The following is a 24,284-nucleotide window of genomic DNA, read 5'->3' on the forward strand; positions in this document are numbered from 1 at the left end:
TATATCTGTATACAATTTCATATCATCGTCACTTATTTTAATACATCTGGCTATTCTGCAATGCATTGCGTGTGAATATCTGTGATAAAATTTTCGTATTGTCGATTGCTTATTAAGGTGAATTTAGTTTGCAGCAAAATGTGAATTTGCATTATTTAATCTATTGTCTTTATCTAATAATGAATCTGTATAATCCGTTACTAAACAGTAATTAAAAGCTATCCTTAGTATTTTTAGCAGCTGGATTCTGAATTAATTTTTATCATTATTCACTTAACCTCTAAAGTGGTAAAGTAAATACTGTATTTGTTAGAAATGAGTGACTCTGAAAGTGATGTCGATATAAAGGAACTAAAATCCAACGTCGAGTTAGGATTTTTGGAAACTTCTCCTAAATGGAAATTGCAGAGTAGATTTTTCCCTAGTAAAGTAGGCAGTAAACCCGCCTGGTTGTCGTTATCAGATGATATTCCTTGTAGTAAAGATTTGGTATGCAGTACTTGTAACAGAACTCTTGTGTTGTTATGTCAGTTATATGCACCAGTAACAGAAAAAGAAACATGTTTTCACAGAACAGTATATATATTTGTTTGTAAAACTGATAATTGTATAAAAAGTAATTTAAATAATGGTTTTAAAGTAGTGAGAAATCAGTTATCTCGTCACAATAAATACTACCCATTTGACCCTCCAATAGAAGAAGAAAACTGGAAATCAGATCTATGTGCAGAAACATTTGGTATTAAATTGTGCTATGTTTGTGGAATACGAAGCTCAAATCACTGTGGAAGCTGTAAAAATGTTTACTACTGTTGTAAAGAACATCAAGTATTTGACTGGAAATCTGGTCATAAGCAAATTTGTAAAGGAAATAGTAAAGATAGAAACAGCAATAATGTTTGTTCTTTGCTATTCCCTGAATTTGAGATAGTTACTGAATTTGAGAATGATTTAATTAGCGAAAACGAAGAAGAAGAAGATCTTAGTGAATTGAATAAAACAGAGCGGTGTAGTAAAGGAAGTTTACAAGGTGCGTTATTTTCCTAAACTGTGTTTTTCATGTTTTGAATTATTAGATTAATTACTTAAGGATTACATAGCCAATAATGCACATAACACACCTTTTGTCACATCTTAAAACACATTTCTCTTTTATTATCTCTGTATTTTTACTCTCTTGAAGTAACATGTTGATTAACACATTGAACTTTACAGTCAATAGAATGAATTTAAAGAAACACCACAATTTAATTTAATTTAATTTAAACACATTTTAATCACTTAATAAAACCAAAAAACTTTGTTTATATTTTATTTTTACAAATGTTTAAATAAATACACTATCATTTTTATTGTATTTAACTTTGTTCACAGTTGTTTCATGTGAAGAAGAGCTTACAAAAATGGCATTATGTGAAGAAGATAAAACATTTTCAAAGTTTCGTAAACAAATTAAACTTGCACCAGAGCAAGTTATTAGATATGAAAGAAATGGCATTCCTCTGTGGATAACAAATAATATATCATTTGATATTGCACAGATTCCTAATTGTCAATATTGTGGTGGAAGAAGAATTTTTGAGTTTCAGGTATTCTTGTTATATATATCCGAGTAATGTTAGGTTTAATATCAAGAAACAAGCACTGTTTTGCTTAAACTTAGGTTTATTTCTGATTAAATATATCCTGTGCCTCCATCAGCAGTAATAATAATGATAATGAATTTTTTTTTTAATATTTCAATTATATAATTAAAGATGAGAAAGAAAATTGTTTCAGACTTCAGATTTCTTTAATAGATTGCTTTTTTTTATTAAAAACTGATTAATCTGTTTTTTCATTGAAAAATTTATCATTAATATTTTTTTTTTAAGTTAAAGTATTATCCTGCATTAACATGAAAATTTGTCTACTTGCTGGCTTGTTACAAGCAAATATATTATTGTATTTTAATAATAAATTACAATTTTTGTTTTTAGCAAAAATAGTGCATTTGTTATTAAAAGAGCACATGGAATGTTAATACCATGTGCTCTTTTAATAACGTGTTCTAATTTGCTGAATATCAATCTTATGCAATTTAAAATCTACTAGTGATAAAGATGTAATGCCCATTTATAAAATTTACATTTGCCATATTTTTTAAGTACTTCCAATATACAACTGAAACAGGAGCATACATGGCATAATAAATGTTTAATAACAGACAAAACTTCCATTTGTTAACAGCTAATCAATATGGTTTGATCTTGTTCCAAATAAAAAATTTTATCAACCAGTAGAAATTATGACTTACTCACCTTAAAAATTTTAGATTATGAGCATTAAAATACTACTGTTATCATTTTCAGAAATACTATTAATACATTTAGCTTATAAATGTTAACCCTCTGCGCTCGTTTAGTCCCGTTAACAAAGTGTCTCAGGAGTCGTATGGCTACTGTGAGTAGTCAAGTAATCAGCTTTGATTTTTTCACAGTGGCTTACCTTCCAGCATGTATGTATGGCACTGGGAATGGCCTGTACAAAATCCCGGAACACTTGCACAGCCACTATGAGTGGCCGTGACATTTGTATGCTATTCCAATGTAAATATTGTTTTTAGGAAATTATTTTATTTTCTCCTTAAAGTGGTGGGATCTGTAGGCAATATTTTCAATTACATGTATGTCCCGCATTTTACAACTCTGTCAGTATAACCCTTTTGTTATCATTCTGTGCTGTGCTAGTTGTGTGCTCTTAGTAGTTGATAAATGTGCTAGCATTGTTAAGTGTTGTGTTGTAAAATTACTGACATGAATAAAAGCTGTGATTTAAAATCAGATGAAATTAGAAATGAGCTCTTAAAAGATTTGTTTGATTCTGGTGATATTTATTCAGAATACGATATAGACTCAAATCATGAAAGTGACATTGACTCGTACATTGGTGAAGAGGTCGAGGCATTCGTTAGTGCCGAAATATGTAATGGAAATAATAGTCTAAGTGATGAAGGGATATAAGAACATGAACATGGTGCTCAGGGAGGTTCAGCAGTTGAAGAAGAGTGGGTCAAAGTAGGAGAAGAAGAGGAAAACAGTGTTGGAGAATGGATAGACAGTGATTGTTTTATCTAAATTTATATGATCTAATAATTCAGTGTATAAATCACCATCTGCAAAAACCCAGCTACACAACTATATTTTCAGCTTTTCTTTACCAATGAATTACTCTCTAAAATAATGAAGGAAACTAATAGGTATGCAAATGAAAAACACCTCTGAGAAGAAGGTTATGGTCATGGAAAGATGTAAATTAGATGAAATGAAAGCTTTTTTTTTAGGTTTCCTTATCAATATGGCCATGAATCATAAGCCAGAACTAAATGGCAATTTTTCAACTGATTGGTTTGATTATATCCTTTTTTCAAAGACGTATTTTCAAAGGAAAGGTTTCTTCAGATTTTTTGGAACCTGCATGTCAGTCCTCCCACAACTGGCCCGATTTGAGGTACTAACATGTTTTGGAAAAGTATGCAATGTATTGTATTTAGACAAAAATTTCAGGGAATATTACATGCCAAAGAATAAAGTTGACAAGAGTAGAATTCAAGGGGAAAATAGTTTTTTAAAGTTTACAGTAAAGACAAACCAGTTAAGTGAGGGATAAAGATTTTTGTTCTTTCTGAATCAAGTTCAGGTTATATTTGTGCCCTAGAGCCATATTTTGAAAAAAACACAACTGACAGAATGGCACGACAAAACTTAGGAGTCACTAGCCAAGTCGTTTTGCATTTAGTTAATAAGATCAAAGAAACCTATGGTAACATTGAAGGGCAACATGTTTTTACAGACAAGTTTATACTAATTTAGATTTAACTTGGGCATTGTATGACATAAAAGTGCATTTAACAGGTACAATTGTGAGGAACTGAAGTGGGCTTACCTGAACAAGTTAGGCTTGAGAGAAAGACAGTTAAAGGAAAAGTAAAGAAGATAAGTAATAAAACAACTTCTAAAAATCAATTTGAAAAAGGTTGGGAATATAGCTTTCAGAAAAAAAAGTTGAATCTCTTGCTGTGGTAGGACACCAATGATGTTACAGCATTGTATGATAATAGCGCTAATAACTAAATAAATGTTAGGTGTATCTTAAAAACAGGAGTAGTAGAAAATGTAAAAAAGCCTACTGTTGTATGAAAGTACAATCAATCAATGGGAGGTGTTGACATTGCTGACCACTACATTTCATCGTACAGTTTTATACTAGGAAATCGCTGAAGTGGTGGCGGAAAGTGTTTTTGGTTACTCAAAACTGGCATAATCAATGCGTATTTACATTACAACGTGAACTAAGGGCAGGGGAAAATGAGACAAGGGATGATTTAGAAAGGAGCTAATCAAAGGATTAGTTGGAAATGTCAGAAAATTAAAATACACGGGGTAGACCTTCAGACATACAAGATGAAGAAAGATTAAACAGAATGTTGTATATCCTTTAGTCACTAGAACCTGGTAAAACGAAGGATGTTTTGTATGCAGTGACAGAAGTGCTAGTGGGGCAAGGAAGCATACAAAATACGTGTAAAATGTATATATACAACTTGGATTGTGTATTGGACAATGCTTTGAATAGAACCACACAGCCAAAAGACTCTAGTAATAAAATACTAAACACCTCTTTTATAAATTTTGTGTTTTTTATTCATTTTTATAATTTTATGTTTATTCAAATTGTTATTCATAGAATTTTTTTTTCTTCAGCCTCATAACACAAACCAATTCTAAACTCATTATTTGTATTTTACTCGTGTCAATAAACCAAAACTATTGTTATTATTCCAGTTTTATTTTTGTATTTATCTTTATTTACATAATATTAACATAATGTTTTTGTAAGGCCTAAAAATTACGCAATGTTATGTTTTTTTTATTTTAAGATGGTAAATAAAAGAGAACTTCTTTAAAAAATCATAGCGTTTCTTCTTCTGTAAATGCTCTTTCAATGTCTCCATTTCAGATAAGAGTCGAGAAAATAATTCCGAGCTATTGACAGCTGGCAATTGATATGGCAGCTGAGCAGCAGCAAACAAGCGAGTGGCCATACAACCTGAGGACACTATGCACCAGAGCATATTACAAGTTGTTCAGGAATGGTGGGTGGCCACTGACAATGGTCTTTCGAGTGCAAAGGGTTAATAGTACACCAACCTCACTTAAGAAGTGTGTACAACAATCTTATCTGTATTTAAAATTCATACTATGAATGGTTTTATTTATCTAACATTCTCTAGTCCTTTTAAGTAATTATTTCCTAATGCAGATATATTATCTGTGCAAGTGGGTAAAAATGAATGGTTTGATTTGTTGAAAAAGACCAGCCTATTAGAGTGAATTTTATTTTTATTATTAAATAATTGAATTAAATTTGAAGCAATTTTAAGATTTTTTATTTATATGTAAAAAAATAACTGTATTTTTTATGGTGGTGTTTTTTTTTTTACAGGTATTACCCCAGTTATTAAATTATTTAGGGTTGGAGGTGTCACGGAATTCATTAGATTGGGGAACATTAGTAATATTTACATGTGAAAACAGTTGTGATAATGGTCCAGATTACAAGGAAGAATATCTATTAAAACAAGATCTGATTAATAGTACTACCTTATCTTGGGAAATATCATCTCATTCATCATATTAGTGAAGACATAATATTTATTGATGTAAATACTTTCATGGAATTAATGGTTTAATGTGGATTTCAAATTAAATAATATAAAAATGTTACAACTGTTTTCTATTTTAATCCTATTTTTTTAAATATTATTATTAAGAATTATTAATGACTCATTTTCAAAAATACTGAATTTCAATAGAATGTGGAAATTATTCTTCTCGAGGGCCTCAGCAGATCTTTCAGTGCACCCTCTCTAGTGATTTTTAATGGGGGTACTGGTTTTTATGGCACCAACCTTAAAAAAAGTTAGGAAACTGATTTGATTTGCAATTAAACAATGTGTTCAGTCTGGGTTGAGTTGGTTAGTGTAGTTGTTTTTGTGATTAATTTTAAATATAAAGTTAAAGGGTGTTCATGGGAATATGGTACACGAGTTTTTAGTTTATGAAAAAAATTACACAACTGTTAAGGATTAGAATCTAGAATTTTCCAGATGAAAGGCTAAAATACTATTATTCTAATAAAGGAAAAGTGAATTTTTCCTGATTAATTTTTAAACAATTTATAAGTAAATAACTTATATCAAAAAGAAACAACATAATCATTAAAACTTATAACTTTGAATTTAAAGCGATTAAAAACTTACAATCAGATTTGCTCTAACAATAATTTTTAAAAAAATTTATTAAAAATAATTAAGATCAATAATTAATAACTTTAGTAAAATTATAAGCAAGAAATTTCTTGCTTATATTTTTACTTTTATAATATATATTTATTATTTTATGAATTAATTTTTCTGCTAAAAGTTATATCCTAATCGTCCCATTCATAATCCTCATTTTCATTGCTTGAAACACTGGAATCGCTAGGTATCCTCTAGAAAGTTCTGCAAGAGCTCTAGCCAAGGCAACAGCTAAACCATCTTCTGGAAAACTATTAGGTACTGCCCTATTTTCAGGTTGTACAAGTTTTAGTAGTTCAATGCCTTGATGAATCTGTTACAGCAATTCTCCAAAAGAATCAGTCGTTTTAGTTGATCAATATGTGTCATCAATATCGTGTGTCGATCATTGTTAAAATCTGATACAATTTCTTCATTAAAATTTTTCCTCAAACCGTCTGATACCTTGAATTCTGAAACCACATCCTTATTTTTTTTTAGATTGGGCATTTTTTTCTCCTTTAGAAGTTTTATTATATATAGATTCATGCAAAAGAATTGAAGGAAGTGGAAGTTTTTTTCATAACAAATGCTGTTTCAAATGTCTTAATATCATCTAGGAACTTTTTTTTTCAAACGCCTTAATATTTTCATCATTATATTTTTAGTTGGTGATATTTTTAGTTAGTTAACTTTTATTTTGGTGATATTGCATTTAATGAAGCTAAGCTATTTGCCTTCAGTTGAGATCTAGCTAGACTGTTTATAGTTGGATTATTTCATTATTTGAGCCTGTTTTTACTAGCTGCAGAATAAGTAATTTAATTAACTGAGCTAATAAATGTAATACAAGTTCTTACCTTGGTAAAGACACCCCCTCTCCTGCAAATATCCTGAGGGATTCTGAACACCTTACAATCTGGTTGGTTTTCTAAATACTCCCTCAAGTGGATTTATTAGTATTCCTTCTCAGTCCCTCTATGGATAAGATTTTCCCTTTCTGGTTTTCTGGTGTCCTATAATAGTCTCTCTTTGACTTCCTCATGGTATCTGAGGCTTTGGCTACATACAGATTAGAACACAGAGGGTAACTTGTATGTATAGTTTCTATATCTTGTAGTTTAATAGTTAAATCCAGACAAATAAACATTAATAAAAATATAGATCTAAATAATACTACAAAGCAAAACTGTCAAAAAGACAATGAACCAAGGTTTTGCATAAGAACAGCAAGAGGCAAAATGTTGGGTCAGCAGGGTTAATGCTAATCAAGTAAACATTTTTAAAAATGCTTTTTATTGTGGAATACTGTTTTTATTCATTTTTAGCTTGGAAATTTGTTAATAGCATAAACAATATGTGTGATCATCTCCAGTTTTAAAATCTATTGAAAATTTGTATTTTGAAGTAAGAAATTGTCTAATGAACTGCTGCTGCTAATATAAAAATGACCAACATTGCTTCATCAGCACAATAGTTTATCTATAAGAAATGAGAATAAAGTAAATTTATCTGCAAAAGTATTCTTTTTTTTTTATTAAATTTCAATTAAATAATAATTTCAATAATTTTTTTTGTTTTATATGACATTTTCACAATGTCATATAAAAGAGTTAGAATCCATCACTGACACGATGCATAAGAGAAGACTAGGATTCTTTGGACATAACATGAGTATGCACGATTCAAAACTTTTCAAACAGATAGTACAATACAATCTTGACTTGAAAGGATGCAAATGGATCAGAGAAATAAGAGAGTATCTGAAGGAAATTGGCCATACACCAGATAAGATAAAATTAAACAAGAAAATCAAGAACATTTTCAACAGTAGAAAGGGCATAAAAATCAAAACATGAAAAAGTACTGGGAGGAAGCAAGGCCCAAACAGTCCCACTGAAGAGACTTGCTACATGGACTAAAGTGATTCTATCCAGTCAGAAAAGATATAATAATGAAACTATGTTAACAATTTTAATGTAGACAGTCTATAGCATCGATCCTGTTTCAGTCTCGTATTAAAAAGGTCTGTAAATCTAAAAACAAAATATTTTTCTTTGTTATGTGTGTGTATATTACAAATAACAGTATTTGTTTGAGTAGTGGGAAATGTTTAGGAAATATAAAGATATGAAAAGGTAATATTTAAACCTAACACACTGTTTCATTAACTGGTTTTTTATTCCATCTCCATGGATTGTGTTGTATAAACTACTGAATTCAATGTACTTTTCCTTACATCTGGAGCTAGTGCATTCTTTCATGACTAATTTACTTAACCTTAAAACATCACATTTTTAATTTAATAAATTGCAGACAGAAAAGGTCAGAAGTAAACTGCTTTGTGTTTGTGTGATGATTATTGACTTGCAACTAATACAAAAAATCAATTCGCAAACATTTTGGTCAATTTGAGATCACAGATAGATGTCCTGAATCAATATTTATTTATTTTTTACAGCAAACTAATAATTGTTTAACAAACAATTAACCTAAAATAAACACCTAAAAATGATCGGTTGATATTATATCGGTCCATTTACTTTCATTATATAAAGAAGAATTTGTTTGTTTGCTGTACGTGTTCACAATTTTATTTTGAATAAAACGCTACCATCTATCGGAAAAAATTGAACAACTGTATAATAAATTGTATTATGGTACTACCTTGTTTACACCAACATTTATTATACTTGTTTTTTATATTTTGTTAAAAATTAACTACTGTAGACATAAGTTTCTCTTAAATTTTATAAAAATAAGTATAGAAGCACACCACCCATGCTTCTTGATATGAACAGTGTATGTGTGAATATGAACAATCAAAGACAAAAGTATAAAAAGCGTTTACCATCAAGAGTACAAAATTTAATAATGCTAATTATTTTTTAATAGCGCTTTCGAGGTTTTCCCCCCATCATCAGTTAAACTTTTATTTTTTCTCAGATCGCACATTAAAATTACAACATATAAAAATATGTAGTCAAAATATTAAAGAATAAAGTTAAAAAATTAAGAATGAGTACTGTATGTTTGGGGCTAGCTGCATAATAAAAAATTTGTAATATTTTGACTACATATTTTTATATGTTGTAATTAATAATTTTAATATTTGATATGCGATTTGAGGTAAAAAAAACAAAGAAAAGTTTAACTGATGATGAGGGAAAACCTCAAAAGCGCTATTAAAAAATAATAATAATAAACATTAGGTAAGAAACATTATTAAATTCTGTACTGATAAATTGTTTTTATATTTCTATCTTTAGATAATAGTATAGTGGGGAATATGGACAAATACAATAACAAAAGAATTATTTTTGTTAATAGGTTGCTAATATATATATGTATCAATCCTTTTAGTTATTTTCTGTCACCGTGGCAACAGAAATATAATTAAAATTACTTATCCTTTTTTTTTGTTTAATGAATATCTATAAATGCTTAATATTCTCAAAAACATTAGGACAAAAATCCATATCCATGGGGCAGACCCCCCCACCCCATGCAGGTGAACAGGGGAATGAAGCCAGCCCTAATGAGCTAGTCTAGATAACAAGATGTCTGATGCTGTAAGTTTGATAAACAGATAGCAATCTGCCGATTGGTAATGAGCTAGTCTAGATAACAAGATGTCTGATGCTGTAAGTTTGATAAACAGATAGCAATCTGCCGATTGGTTTTTAATTTTAATATAGATTATACGTGTTGGACATAAAATTTATTTAAAAAATTACAAAAGTTATTTTGACATTTAAATGAAGATATTACATATGGTGTTGCCAACCTCCATACTCTATAATTGTGGCAAGACGAGATTCCATTAAGTGTATTCTGACAATGAAACCTATAGGGCAAATAACACAACCAAAATGAAAAATTACTTTGCCCGTATAACACTTGTAGCTGTGTTTCAAAGCGCTGTTACTATGTGTTAAGACAGCTAAATTATTAAGTCTTCACTTTGTTACAAGAAACAATTGCCGATTGTTGATGTGCAATGAAAATTTATAGAGATGATACTGGACTGTGTTCCAAACTAATCAAACTGTCTGCCAGTTTTTTTTTCTTTTCTTAGATTAATTATAAATGACAGTAAATAAATATAAAATCAAAGAACTTTACAGGTTCAGAAAAACATTTGCCTGTGATTTTCCTAGTAATACTTTTTGACTACCACTTGCTAAACTAAAAATTAATTTGAGCCTGATGTATGTCTTAAAAAAAATATGCTAGCACCTTTACTATTACTTATGTTAGATAACAGATAAAGGACACATATAGTGATAATACTCACCTCCAGCTAAGATTTTACAACAGCATCTTCAGTCTTCTTATTAGAAGAAACACCTTAAATGTTATAAAATCCTTGTTAAATTGATAAAACTATCATCCTTCCTTTTGGCCAATCCATTGAGGTTAAACAATGTTTATCTATTTTTGCCCTTAAATTTAAAAATGTTGATAGAAAATTTAGTTTATTTTTAAAATGCTCTTCAGTGTTCTGAGCAAAACCTTTGGTTTTCCAATATACTCATAATTTCACAATTTATTTTATACATGCTATTTTATAAACGTTACAGATATTTACCCATCTGTAAATTTTTTTCACTTATATTCACTTCCATTAACTACTTTTAATAAAATTAAAGAGTTTTACTGATCAAAGTTTAGAAACCATAAACACAGATACACAATCATTCTACCCTAGGGTTTCATAGTGTTGGGATGGCTATGATACAATAGAGGGGATAACATACTATGACAGGTTGTTGAGATCCAGCTCCATGCTATGAAAGAACTGTTCTTTCTAAAATTTGATACCTGATTATTTATGAAATCTACCATACTACTTGCTTACCATTTTACCTTTGTGAGATCACAGACCATTCATAAAATTTTTTATAATATATTATTATATATAGGCCTTGTACAAACACCTTTTTTTATTTATTTACAACCTTAATGATTTTATAACCTCACACTCAAAAAATCAAAACCTTAGACATTTTGATTTTTCATTTATTTTTTTTGTAATAAATCATAAATATATCATTAATGCCACATTAATACTTTGCAGATACTTTTTGTTGCAAAATGATTTTTGTTACAATCTAAAACCACTACCAAAATACTAAAACCATTACCTTTTGCTAAAAACCACTTTTAACCCTTTAACATACTTTCTATATTTTCTTATACCCCCATGTGGCTCACTTTATTGTTGAAACGAGAGAATACCTTTCCAGAGTAGGAAACAAAATGTAGGAATTTAGACAGTTTGTATCACTTACAATTCATTATAGAGGAAAAACTTTATTTTCAAGATAGTTTTTTGGAAAAATTAATATACGTAAATCTATGTAATTTTCAGGTAATAACTGGGTAAAATCAAAGGATGCTCAGGTTCAGAATCACCTGAAATAGATGAAGTAAGATCATCTAATAATATTTGTATTTCATCATCCCTAAGGCTAATTGATGTGGATGGGCACCTTCCGTTGTTTACTTTATGTATAGACCTACATATGTATAATAATTGAAAAACACTTATCCTGATGTAATAAACAGTAAAAATACATCTAAATAAAGCAGCTACCCAACATACTACAGTGCTAATTTCAATAATTTTTTTTTAACACCTCATAAGAAACAAATTACTAAAAAGAAATCTTGTACAAGACTAAAATAAAATGTGTGAATGAATAATATATATTACACAAAATAGTACAGTAATAAATTAAAACAAAATTGAGTAATAAAATCATTTTAGAACAAAAAATGCACAATCATACCTACCAAAATACTAAGAACAGACTATAGTCGAGTAGGTGCACCAAACAACAAATTTTAAACACTGAACGACCTACAGTCAAAAACTTCTTTATGAAAATATTCCTTATTTACTCTCTATGCATCGACATAAAGAACGTCCAAATATTTTATCTGAAATCTATAAGAGAGCAGCAAGTGATGGGGAGTATCAAGGAACATACCTAGTACTGACATAGCCATATGGGTATGATCAGTACTCGGTATTCAGTACTGAGATAGCCTCTAAAGGTTAAGTTCTATACAAATGTGAACCGAGATGTGTCTGTAATTTTGAGTCAACTTCCTCAGTACCCACCTTCAACAAATTTTTTGATAGTTAAGCTTATCATGGATAATGGCATTGATATTGACGAAAAATTTTGCAATTTACTCAATTTTTAAGCACCTGTCCTTTCTAATAATAATAATAATAATAATAGAATAATTTTTAAAATGCGATTTAGCAAAGGATCAGTCAAAATTTTCATCAGTCTTCCGCTATGATGAAAATCGGTGACACTTATTCTGGCCAATTTAAACTTTGGTCCACTTATAAAGATTTGCACAGTTTTTACCATACTGTTTTTAACATATGCTAGTTAATTTGAACCATTTTACACCAAAGTTTATAATTATGAAAATTTTGAACAGTTAATGTCAGATAGTTTCAGTTTATTCTATTAAATAGTTTTCTGCTTTCACTATTTCTCTTCACTTATTGTTTGATCCTTACATATAACGTCTATGTAGCATAAATACACATTTCAGAATTACTACAACTCTACCAAGTTATACGAGGTCCATTCAGAAAATAACCTAACATTTTAAATTACGTGCCAATGGAAATATTTATTGATGTGTGGTTGGTAGCATTGTGTTCCACATAAGCTCCTCTGTAACCAATGTTCTTGGATTGTTGATATCTTATTTAGTTTTCATGTTATTGTTACTTGAGTGCAATGTGTTTAAGTTTTAGTAATGATTTTCAGGAGCAATGATACAACTTGAAATTTTCTGTGAAACTGGGGAAAACTTTCCCAGGAACTTTCAACTTTTGATACAAGCTTACAAAGATGATGCTCTGGGTTGTACGCAATGTTACGAATGGTTTTCACGATTTAAAAGTGGTCTTCAATCGATTGAAAAGGACCCTTTACCAGGAAGGCCTTCAACTTCAATTGGAGTATGCAAATAGCCGATTGACTGTCAGAGAACTTGCATCTTGATTGCATCATGCAATGACATTTTGACTCAAAAACTAAACATGCATAGAATTGCAGCAAAGTTTGTTTCTAGTTGACAACCGAACAACAGAAGGAAAAGTGCACATTTGTCGGCAACTTCTTGAACAAGCAAATGACAATGAAACAAAGGATCTATGCAAAGAATCATAACAGAAGATGAAAGCTGGGTTTACAGCTACGAAATCAACACAAAAGTTCAATCATTACAATGGATTGGCAAAGGATCTCCACGTCTCAAGAAAGCACTTTAGTCTCGATCCAATGTCAAAGTGATGCTCTTTGTTTTTTTTTTATTTTAATGGAATTGTGCATTTTGAATTCTTGCGTCAAGGTAAAGCAGTGAACCGTATGTACTATAAAGGCATTTTGCAACGGTTAAGTGAAAAATACTTTGAAGGAGCAATAATTTGTAAAATTAATAAAGATTAAAAAAATAAAGTTTGGTTATTTTCTGAACAAACCTCTTACTGTTTGCTTAATTATAAGCAAACATGTTGTAGTAAAGAGTTCATGTATGACAATGTTTCTATGTATTTTTCATTCATTAGTATTATCAGATTTACTGTTTAATAATTACATAGTACATTTTTCATGTAACTTTTCCAATCTCATAGTAATAATTTACAAAGCTGATATAATAAATTACGTTTAACAGTTAATAACAAACTCTTCTATTAATATAAATAGAATACACTTTCTTAAGAATAATTAGAAAACCTTTTCTTAATATTACATTTTAATTTATAAATTTTATTTATACACAACAAAAATTATAATAAATTAAATAAAATTAATTTTAACAACTTTCCAATAAACCAAAATTAATTAATTAACAAATAAATTTACATAGAAACTAGGTAACAACTAAACAATGTTTTTCCCCAACTTTATTAAAATCTTTAAAATCATTAGCAATGCAATTAAGACAATGCCGTTAAATAGTAATGTTTTATGCCTGAAAGTTCATTACAATAATAATAAAATGGTTATCTTACCGGTAATAAATATAATGGCTGAGAATTTTATAATATAAGATTGTAATTACATATAAAAAAAGCTACATAGAAGAAATCTAAGTTGATGATTATTAATATTACAATATAATTACTATTTTATAAAGAACACTAAACAATTTATATTTTACAAACACCAACTCCATATTATAATAAAAACTAAACTAATTTTTTTTTTCTTTCATAAATGAAACTAAATAACAGATATATCAAAATATATATGTTTACATATATACATATTGCGAAAATTACAAATTTCTTATTCCATTTTAATCAGTAAATACTCATATGCTAATTAATTACTTTAAAATGCAGCATTGTTTTTTTAAAAGAATAATATAAAATCCTTAATAAAAAAATTGTGAAATATTAAAAAATAATAATACAGAGATTAATATGAATAATTTAAAAAACAAATACATATTATTTATGAATAAATATACAAAACTAGAATGATTAAAAAAAAACTTTTTTATAATATTATTGCCAAACTACACGCTACATGCAGGTGACCTACGTACGTACATACATTATATTTTAATATACACTCATAGTTAATTTATATATTACATATAATTTTACAATACAAGATATATTTATTTAAAAATTAATGCAATCATATATATATCCATCTTGTGCATATTAAATTTTAAACTATTTTATATAAATAAAATTATATTAATTCATTTTTCAAAATTATTTATAATTTAACAAAAAAAAAATTATAAATGTAATATGAATGTATTGATATGTAATGGCTTGCAACATTTTCATACAGATCTTAGCTAACAATATAAATGCATCTTAATTTCTAACCAAATGACAAAAAAAAGAAAAGCAGCCAGGCAAGTAAAATTGCTTTGAAAATCTATTATCCAATTTTCATGCATGACAAAGGGACTTAATGTTAAAGAATGAATTAACGGCTTTATAATGTAATAAAAAAGAGATGCATTTAGAGATCTTTACCTCAATATTACGACAAATGCATGATCACACAAACAAAATATCGTAGTATAAATATTAAAGCGATATATGGTTAGAACCAAAAAATGAGTATCTTGATATATTAGAATATTGAGTCATAAATCCTTCAGGTTATAAAAGGTTTGAACCCTCACAATTTCATATTTGTACAATTTGTAACTATTTGAGTCAGGTGAATGCTAAAAATCAGTATAAAAATTACTTGGATGTGTATTTAGAAAAGTCTGTTAACTTTTCCAAGGGATTAAAAAAAAATTCAATTGCAAATCTATAAGTTTGAAACCTAATTCAATTTCCAATCACATATTTCTTCAATCTGTGGTACTAGAAGAATTAGGTATTGTTTCTCAGAATGTGTGTATATTTGTTCCTGTATATATGAACTACTATGAATTTTGGACTATACATTGAAGCGAAAAGTCAATGAAACAAACATATAAAAATAAGCAAATGGATTAAGATTTTATGAGGAATAGAAGTTTGGCTTTACCCAATAGGTGTTTCAGCCATTAGCTTAGTTTCTTCAAACCCTACTCTCAAGATAAGAAACAAAAATTCTTGAACAGTTCCAAGGTTCACTACCCCCATTGAGTTTCAACAAAGAAGCAGTCGTCCTGCCTGCTGCTACTACTACAAGATCCAGCATTATGCCACAGATAGAATCAAGGAGCAGCTGATATCAATTCCCACAAAGCTCATCTACGGAAGAATGAAGGTTTAAAATCTCACCTAGGATCCAGCAAAACCAATATTATCTGACACTTTGTTATGAGTCGAGTAATCACATATAACAAAAATATTTTAACAATTACCACAAACCATTAAACTTTGTTTCAATAAACATGGATAAAATACAAAGTTTTAAACAACAAATAATTAAAATTTTTTGTTGAAAAATTTGCACAAGATGATTATATATTTACAAACGTTATACACAGATACAAAAAAAAGCCACACCATAGAGTAAAAAATTTCATTAAAAAAAAATAAAATAAAAATTATAATTTAATTGTTGTCAAATAATGCAACATTATAAAAAGAATACTTTTTTAAAATATAATAAAATAGTAGTAAATAAATAAACACTTCATGCAGCAGATACTTAATAAAATTACTTACATATATTAAATTATTATTTACATTTTATTTGTCTTCAATTCATAAGTACACATGCACAACATGTAAGTATATTCAAAAAAGTTATACAAATAATTATATAATCATAATAATTATTAACTACACATTAACAAATGCGGCTTAAAGCCTCAATAATAAATTAAATAATATATTAATATTATTAAACAATAAACACAAATTTTCTTGTTGTAGAATTTTATTTCTTTATATAAAAATAGATAATTTTATTTTTTGCAATAGTCATAATGCATGTTTCTTTTAAAATAGTCTTTAAAGAATTATTTAGTGTCAATAATAAAATCCATATACAGTGAAATCCTGTTTACCCAGTTCCTGATGGGAGCATACACTATAGTAAAAGAATAAGACAATTTTATTCATCTTCCTAAATTACAAAAGTCAGTCTCGGTCATCCAATTATAGTTATGTATAAGAGATGAAATTTGTATCATATGAAAAATATCTACAGTTTTCCAGATGAAAATAGAAATCACTACCAGATTTCTAGCAGAATGGCAAATATTTAGAAATTCACATCTTTCTTATGCTAATAATTCAAATTATTATTATTATTATTTGATACTACTGCATGATTTTGTTATCAACATACTATGGTATGTACTCAACATTTTCAGTCCATTACAAAATAATTATTATTAGTGCTGTTTCAGATAATACAAATGCAAGATGTTAGTGTTCTAATAACAGTTAATTGATCTCATCATTTTAGATGAATAATATTTAAGCACATTATTCTCTCTAAATTAGAAAAAACTCATTCAATATGCCTAAGCACCAGTAGATATGGATAAACACTTTTACAGTAACTATACTTTATATCATATAACACAATAAAATAACTCTGCACATATTTGGCAATTTCACAAAATTAAAATTGAAATAAGAAAAAATTCAAAATATTCAGAATGAGACATTTTCATAATTTTTTTAGATGCTTAGAAGTGACATGATTTTGATACCTTGCTATAGCAAATGTTTATAGCAAGATGTTATAGCAAATGTATTATTATTTTTTTAATATGCAATGGATCTAAACACATACAGATGTTAGAAATACTTTGCATTATAGTATTTATTATGTTAAGTGTAATAGCCCTCAGTCCAATCAAATAAAGTTATTTACAAATAATATGAGTTTATGAGTAGCAAAAAAAAAAAGCCAATCAACTTCATTAAATGCCATCAACTGTTTCAATCAGATACCAATAAATATCATCTTCATACGGTATAACATATGAAACTTCACATATGATTACATCATACATTTACTATACTCTATTGCTGTTAACTTGGATAATTTAAGAAAACCAGTGTATTAATTTAAATCTCAAGTTTATACGCTGAATTAACCCTATCTACCAAAACGTTCGGCTACTTCTTTACTTTCATCTTTTCATCTTTACTCTAACCTTCTTTAATTCCAGGATGCAATTTCAGTGAGACTTTCTAGATGCTGACACCATATTTACAGTCTCAGTGAAAAATAGGAAAAAATAAGAACTTTTAAAAGCAGTTAAAGATAAATCTATATTTATAAGTCTTTCAAAAGATTACAAAATGGTGACTGTGGTGGAAAGGAATTTTCAAACATTGCAGTAAAACTAACAACTGATATTACCTGAAAACAAAATAAAGGTTCACTGCATAACTTTGTTTAAACTGCAAGTGCAACATCTCTGCGAATAACAAAATGGGAAAAATTTTAATCAATGCTCTTAAGAAATTCATTACTAATTAGCCGTTCTGAGTGCTATCTTTAAACTAATTATTTTATTGATAAGAGAAATTAGTAGTACCGTTTCTTGAACAGCTGGACTGAAAATAGATAACACCCACTCACCAGGTTAATATGACATATTATAACCTTAAAATGACAAGAGAAAGCCTAACTACTGAAAATGTTATATTTGAACCACAATTAATATAATATGCTGATTGTACAGATAAACAATCACTCTCAAAAACCAAAGAACAATTATTTGAAAATAACTTCAAATGATTATGATAAAAAAGTATAAACTATTAGTGGGGGTAAAATATAAAAGGGCATTTAAATCATACTATTGTAAATTTGAGATTACACAGAATTAAACTTGCCAATATTTTTGGTACAAAACTACATTTCTTTCAAGTGTACAAAACAAATGTATTTAAAAAAAAATCATTTCTCCCCCCATAGACATAACAGGTCTAACATGCAACCTGTGCACTTTTAAGTTACACCATTCCAAACCTATTGCAGCAACTTCCTCAAAATCCTAACTGTAAAATTGAGTGTATTATTATTATTATTAAACATGATAAAACAAGACTTACACCATTAAATTCATAATATTATTTAAGAGAATATTTTTAAAATAATAATAATATTGATTAATAACATTAATTATAATAAAATTCATCATTTCATAAATAATCTCCACAATATATAGCCGAATGCGATGTAATAATTATAATACTATCAGCGTAATTAAGTACAGTTCAACATATCACATTATATATACTGTATATATATATATATATATATATATACAATAAAAAGATATATTTTACTTAAAAATATTACCTTTATTAATAATTTCTTGGGTTAACCAATCAACTGCACAAACTTATAAATTAAATACATCACGTTTTGCTTAGAATTCTCTAAGCTTCCTCAGGTGACAATACACATTCATACACACATCATACAAAATTCTCTTACATACTTACATATGAAAGAAACATTGTGTATTTAATTTATAAGTTTGTACAGTTGATTGGTTAACCCAAGAAATTAATAAAGGTAATAAAATATGTCTTTTTATTATATTTAATTCTATCCAATCAAAAGGAAAATAAACTTAGATAAATTACATTTAATTTAATATATATATTAAACTAATACTCCATTAAAATAGTCCCAGAACATATAGCAGTTTCATATACATACCTCATGAAATTTTTTTTTTTTAATAATAAAATCATTAAATAGTCATAAAATAAGATAAAATGAACAAACATAACTATTGTAATTCAGAAATACTTATTTCCTTACCCTTTATTTTCATTTGTGCAAAATATTCAAAGGACATTAAAAATGCTAAATATTTTGTACCTTTATAAAGTTAAATTACATAAACTTTAAATAACAATAAAATACACATAAATATTTTTTATTAATAAAACACACACACACACACACTCAATATATTATATATATATATATGGAAATAAAATAATGTAATAAACCAGACTTAATAAATAATTGTATAAAATTTCATAACAATTCACATAAAATTTAAAATGCATTTATTTTAAAAAAAATTAATCTTATTGATTTTAATAAACATCATGTCTCCTAATCTCTTTTTTTTTATAGTAACCGAAGTAATAATTATATGCAAAAACATATAAACATAACAATAACAACATGCAAATACTCTAAAACAAATTTGCCGTTTGTTAAAAATTATAATCACAATTTCAACATAAATGTATTATTATAGATTTCCAGATCTCTTTTTTCTACAAATATAAATAAATCTTATGCTATTTAACTAAATTATAAATTGTTTAGGTAATATAAAAAAAGCTCTAAAAATAATACGGTTATAAAAAACAAATTTAAAAACTCCAATATAATAAATCTGTATAAAAAGTAAAATTAATAGAACAATATGTTAGAAGATTATTGTTGTAATTTTAAGAGACAAGATAATATTTAAAAATTTAAAACCCTTGCAAACAAAAAATACTTCTGAAATGTGTTTTTTTTCTTCAATAAAACTATTTCAGACTTCAAAAAAAACAAATTACCTCGTACATAAAATTTCCATTTACAGTAATAATAAAAGATACATAATGCTACCAGTAAAAATAATAATTATCAGTTAATTAAAACTGTTATTCTAAATATTAAAATTGAGAGAAAAACTTACTCTACAGCAATAAGTAACAAATAATTCAAACAGCATAGATAGTTGAAATATAATGAAAATGTAATAATATACTTCCTCATATTTGCATAAATGCTTATTAAATAACATAACCGTAAAATCGTGGATGACCCAATGTGAATTAAAAAAATGACATGAATATAGTTCACTAATAAAAACAACAGAGCCTTTCTCAAGAACAAAGAGCGCCATGCTAGATTTACTAAGGAAAGAGATCTCCTATTACCTTTATCACAAAATGAAATGTACTGTTCCACATCATGCAAAGCCCATCAAAATACAAGTAATATACAATCCTAAAGTGACACCTTCACTATGTTCACCACACTAAATGATTGTACAATGAATGTCATGACTCACAGGTAAACTGTGTTAAGAAATATAGTATAAACAAATGAATCCTTTCAGTTGTAAAATGATCGATTACATATGCTGCCTCAATTCACTTGTTTCATGGAACTCAATATTTTATTATCACCTTCTGACTACTGTGATAAAGCTTTCCAGGTAGGCAACTTAGAATTTGATTGCAAGGCATCTTAAAACTACACAAAAAGAAGTTAAACATATAATCTGATGTAATTAGTTTATTCCTCTGGCTACAGCCCTAATAAATGATAGTAAGGTACTGATAAAAAACAACTTCTGTTATATTTTTTGTTGTTAAAAATATAACCGCATGAAACTGTTAAAGCATTTCCACAAAATAAATGCAGTTTAATCATAGACAGTTAAGGAGCATTATTTTCTTTCTCTGAATTTGACTTCATTCACTTTAATATTATGATAAGGGGTGTTATCTAAGATTATCACTAATGTAGATCACAATCCAGTCAATTTTTTTCTTTAACCAATTGAAAAATTACAAAAATTACAACATGGTAATAATCGCTACCTAATAAAAAAAATAATGTTGCAATAACTTATGAAACAAATATCTTCTCAAACATAACTATTGTCCACTTTCTTTGTTGATGAAATCTTTGGCTCCTTCTACATATCCACATCTTATCATCAAGATACATAATCGGCTTGACTTTCTTCCTAAAATTCATATATTTTTAACGTACATAAATATATCTTGTACTGAAGTCTTCTCTTTGCATTAATACCATCCGTTTGAAAATCTTATGTAATTTAAAGCCAGTTGTTCTAAAAACTACATTTTAAATACAATTTGACCAGTATCATATTTCTTATTTCATCTTTTTTTAATTTTCTAATTTAAATTACACCATATAAGTGTTTAATTTAACATTTTACTCCTGTGAGAGATGGACAAGCCAATGACCTAATTACACTAATAAAATGAATATTTTAGTACAACATACTGTTTCTTTATTAATTTAGAAATCAAACAAAAAAAAATTCTCATATAAATAAACCATTACAAAATAATAATAATAAATAATTTTTAAACAATTTTTAAAACAATTATTTTTAAATAATTTTTTAGTCCACGAACATCGACTGTTTTAATGACACTCTGAATCACTTCTATTCTGCAATAACCTTTCTAATATATCTTTTAACAACTAATTAACTACAATTGTTTGCTTTACGTATTTTAATCATTGTCTCTATAATTTTTACCTTCTACAATTATTTCAATCACCAAATTTCAGAAAACCTGGGTTTCCTACAAATCTAATTTCTTTTACAAGATTCTACCATTAAATTGTTTTCCTTCATTACTTCCAAGGTGAAATTCATGAGCGAAATATCAGTATCCAACAAGGCGATGGCCTGTCTCCAGTTCTCTTCAACCTTATTGTGGACAGTCATTTGAGAATGGGAAAAAGAATTCAAAAATCAAGACTGTTGGAAACTCATGCAACTTGGTAGATGCAAAGATGACATCAAAATTTCATGTCTAATGCTTTTGCAGATGACCAACCCATACTAGCAGATAATGACATAACAGCAATGAAACAAGTAGAATTTCTCAACAAATTTGTTGGAAAATTTAGCTTACGAATTTCCTTCCAAAAAATTGAGTTCATCTAGTCAAAACTCAACTTCTAATTACTGACTACAAAATATGGATGAATCGGAATACTTCCACACTTCAAATACCTACAGGGAGAAAAACAGCACAGAATATTCACCTGCAATAACTCAGGAAAGCCTATGGGTAAAACCCACATCTACAACAAAAATTTGTTGTCCACAGACACAAAAATCAGGTACTACAACACTGTAATCAAGCTCTGTATGCTGGCAAAACCTTCACACTCCACAGAAAAGGTGACTTAGAAAACATCTTGAAAGAAGAACCCAAAATTATGAGAAAGATTCTCAGCCTGGAAAGAGCAGAAGAAAAATTGACAAATTGAAATCTCAGAAAAATTATCCGATCTTCAGCAGACATACAAAGAAGAAGATTACAGTTTTACAAACACATATACAAACTCCCAACAATAAGGCTCACCCACAAAATTCTGACATACATAGAAGGTCTAAATACCATCCCCTGGATCCAACAAGTCAAAAAAGATCTAGAAAATGCTTACAACTCTTGAAGAAAAAATGAGAGCCGCATGGAAAACAGATAAAACTGAATCATAATAGATAGCTTTATGTGATCCAACAGGATCCAATTGCAAATAATAGTAATATGTGTGTGTGTATGCACACACACATATATAAATATACCATGTGTCTGTAATATTTTTTTCCAAATTAAAATTAATAAACAAATCATTAAAACAAAAAATATGTACTTAAACAAATGGGTGAATATATTTAAATTTGATAATGGTATCGAATAAAGTACCATGAACAAACAATAAATTTCTATACCCAATATCATTTAGTAAATAAATAGATTAACAGCATAAAACTAAAAATTCAAAATATAACAACATTAACAATATAGTTTAATTACAAGCTATTAAAAAAAGTATATAGATGTATTAAATAAGAAAACTGAAAATAACATTCTTCTTAAAATAACATCTAAATACATATATGAATGCTATTATATGGTATAAATAAATAAATTAACATTCCATCAGGGATTCCAATACGCAAGCAAACTATGTAAAGCATTTATGACTATTTGTGTAATGCACAAGTTAAGGATCAGTTTATTAAATTAAAACCACCAATCCAAACAAGACTTTAATAAATTAAACAGAATATTACACTTTATATACAGCATGATCAACTTAAAAATTCAATTGTGGTGAATACTTGATTATAATTTTTTATTTTATTTACAACCATTCTATTGTGTGCAGGATTCTGGTAACGAGTGGGGAGACCTGGCTGTTACCAGGACAAGCGAGTTTTGTTAGTGCTGAGGACTCGTCACTGACAAGGTTATGCCTCCTTGTAAGGTAATTTTAATGTTAATGAATATATAGCAATTGTTAATGACACAAATTAACAGTCAAAGAAAATGTCTTCATTGAGAAAAGTTATGCAAAAAAATTTTTGAAAGTTTCTAACAAAATTTGAAAAGGAAACACCGGTAAAAAGTGTAATCGAGAAGCAAATTAATTAATTTGTTTCATGGATAAGCATTGTTCCAGGTTGCAGGAGAGAGGGGTATATCAGAATTCAGAATTGCTGGACCAAAGATAATTTTGAAACCTGAATAATTTTATCAAATATCTTCTACTCTGATAAAGAAAAAAGTGTATATTGTGTCATTTTCAAGGTGACTGTACGTCTGACAAGAACAGTCAGACTGTTTTTAATTTTCAACCTATCTGAATCCTTCAGTTAACCAAAGAATTTACCAACAATTTATTAAATAGCTCCAAGAGAATTAGTATAATTGTTGGTTCTAGTAGAAACAAACTTA

General features: G+C 28.0%; 1 protein-coding gene across 1 annotated transcript; it reads left to right on the top strand.

Moving 5' to 3' along the window:
* The first annotated feature begins 123 nt into the window (after positions 1 to 123).
* Zfrp8 (Zinc finger protein RP-8) lies at positions 124 to 5,768 on the top strand. Its single transcript, XM_075376771.1, has 3 exons — positions 124 to 1,030; positions 1,375 to 1,589; positions 5,485 to 5,768. The coding sequence occupies exons 1-3, from the start codon at positions 316 to 318 to the stop codon at positions 5,677 to 5,679; spliced, it is 1,125 nt and encodes a 374-aa protein (XP_075232886.1). The 5' UTR covers positions 124 to 315; the 3' UTR covers positions 5,680 to 5,768.
* Positions 5,769 to 24,284: the final 18,516 nt, after the last annotated feature.

This window comes from Lycorma delicatula, chromosome 10 (assembly GCF_047948215.1).
Source record: "Lycorma delicatula isolate Av1 chromosome 10, ASM4794821v1, whole genome shotgun sequence".
Classification (NCBI taxonomy): Eukaryota; Metazoa; Arthropoda; class Insecta; order Hemiptera; family Fulgoridae; genus Lycorma; species Lycorma delicatula.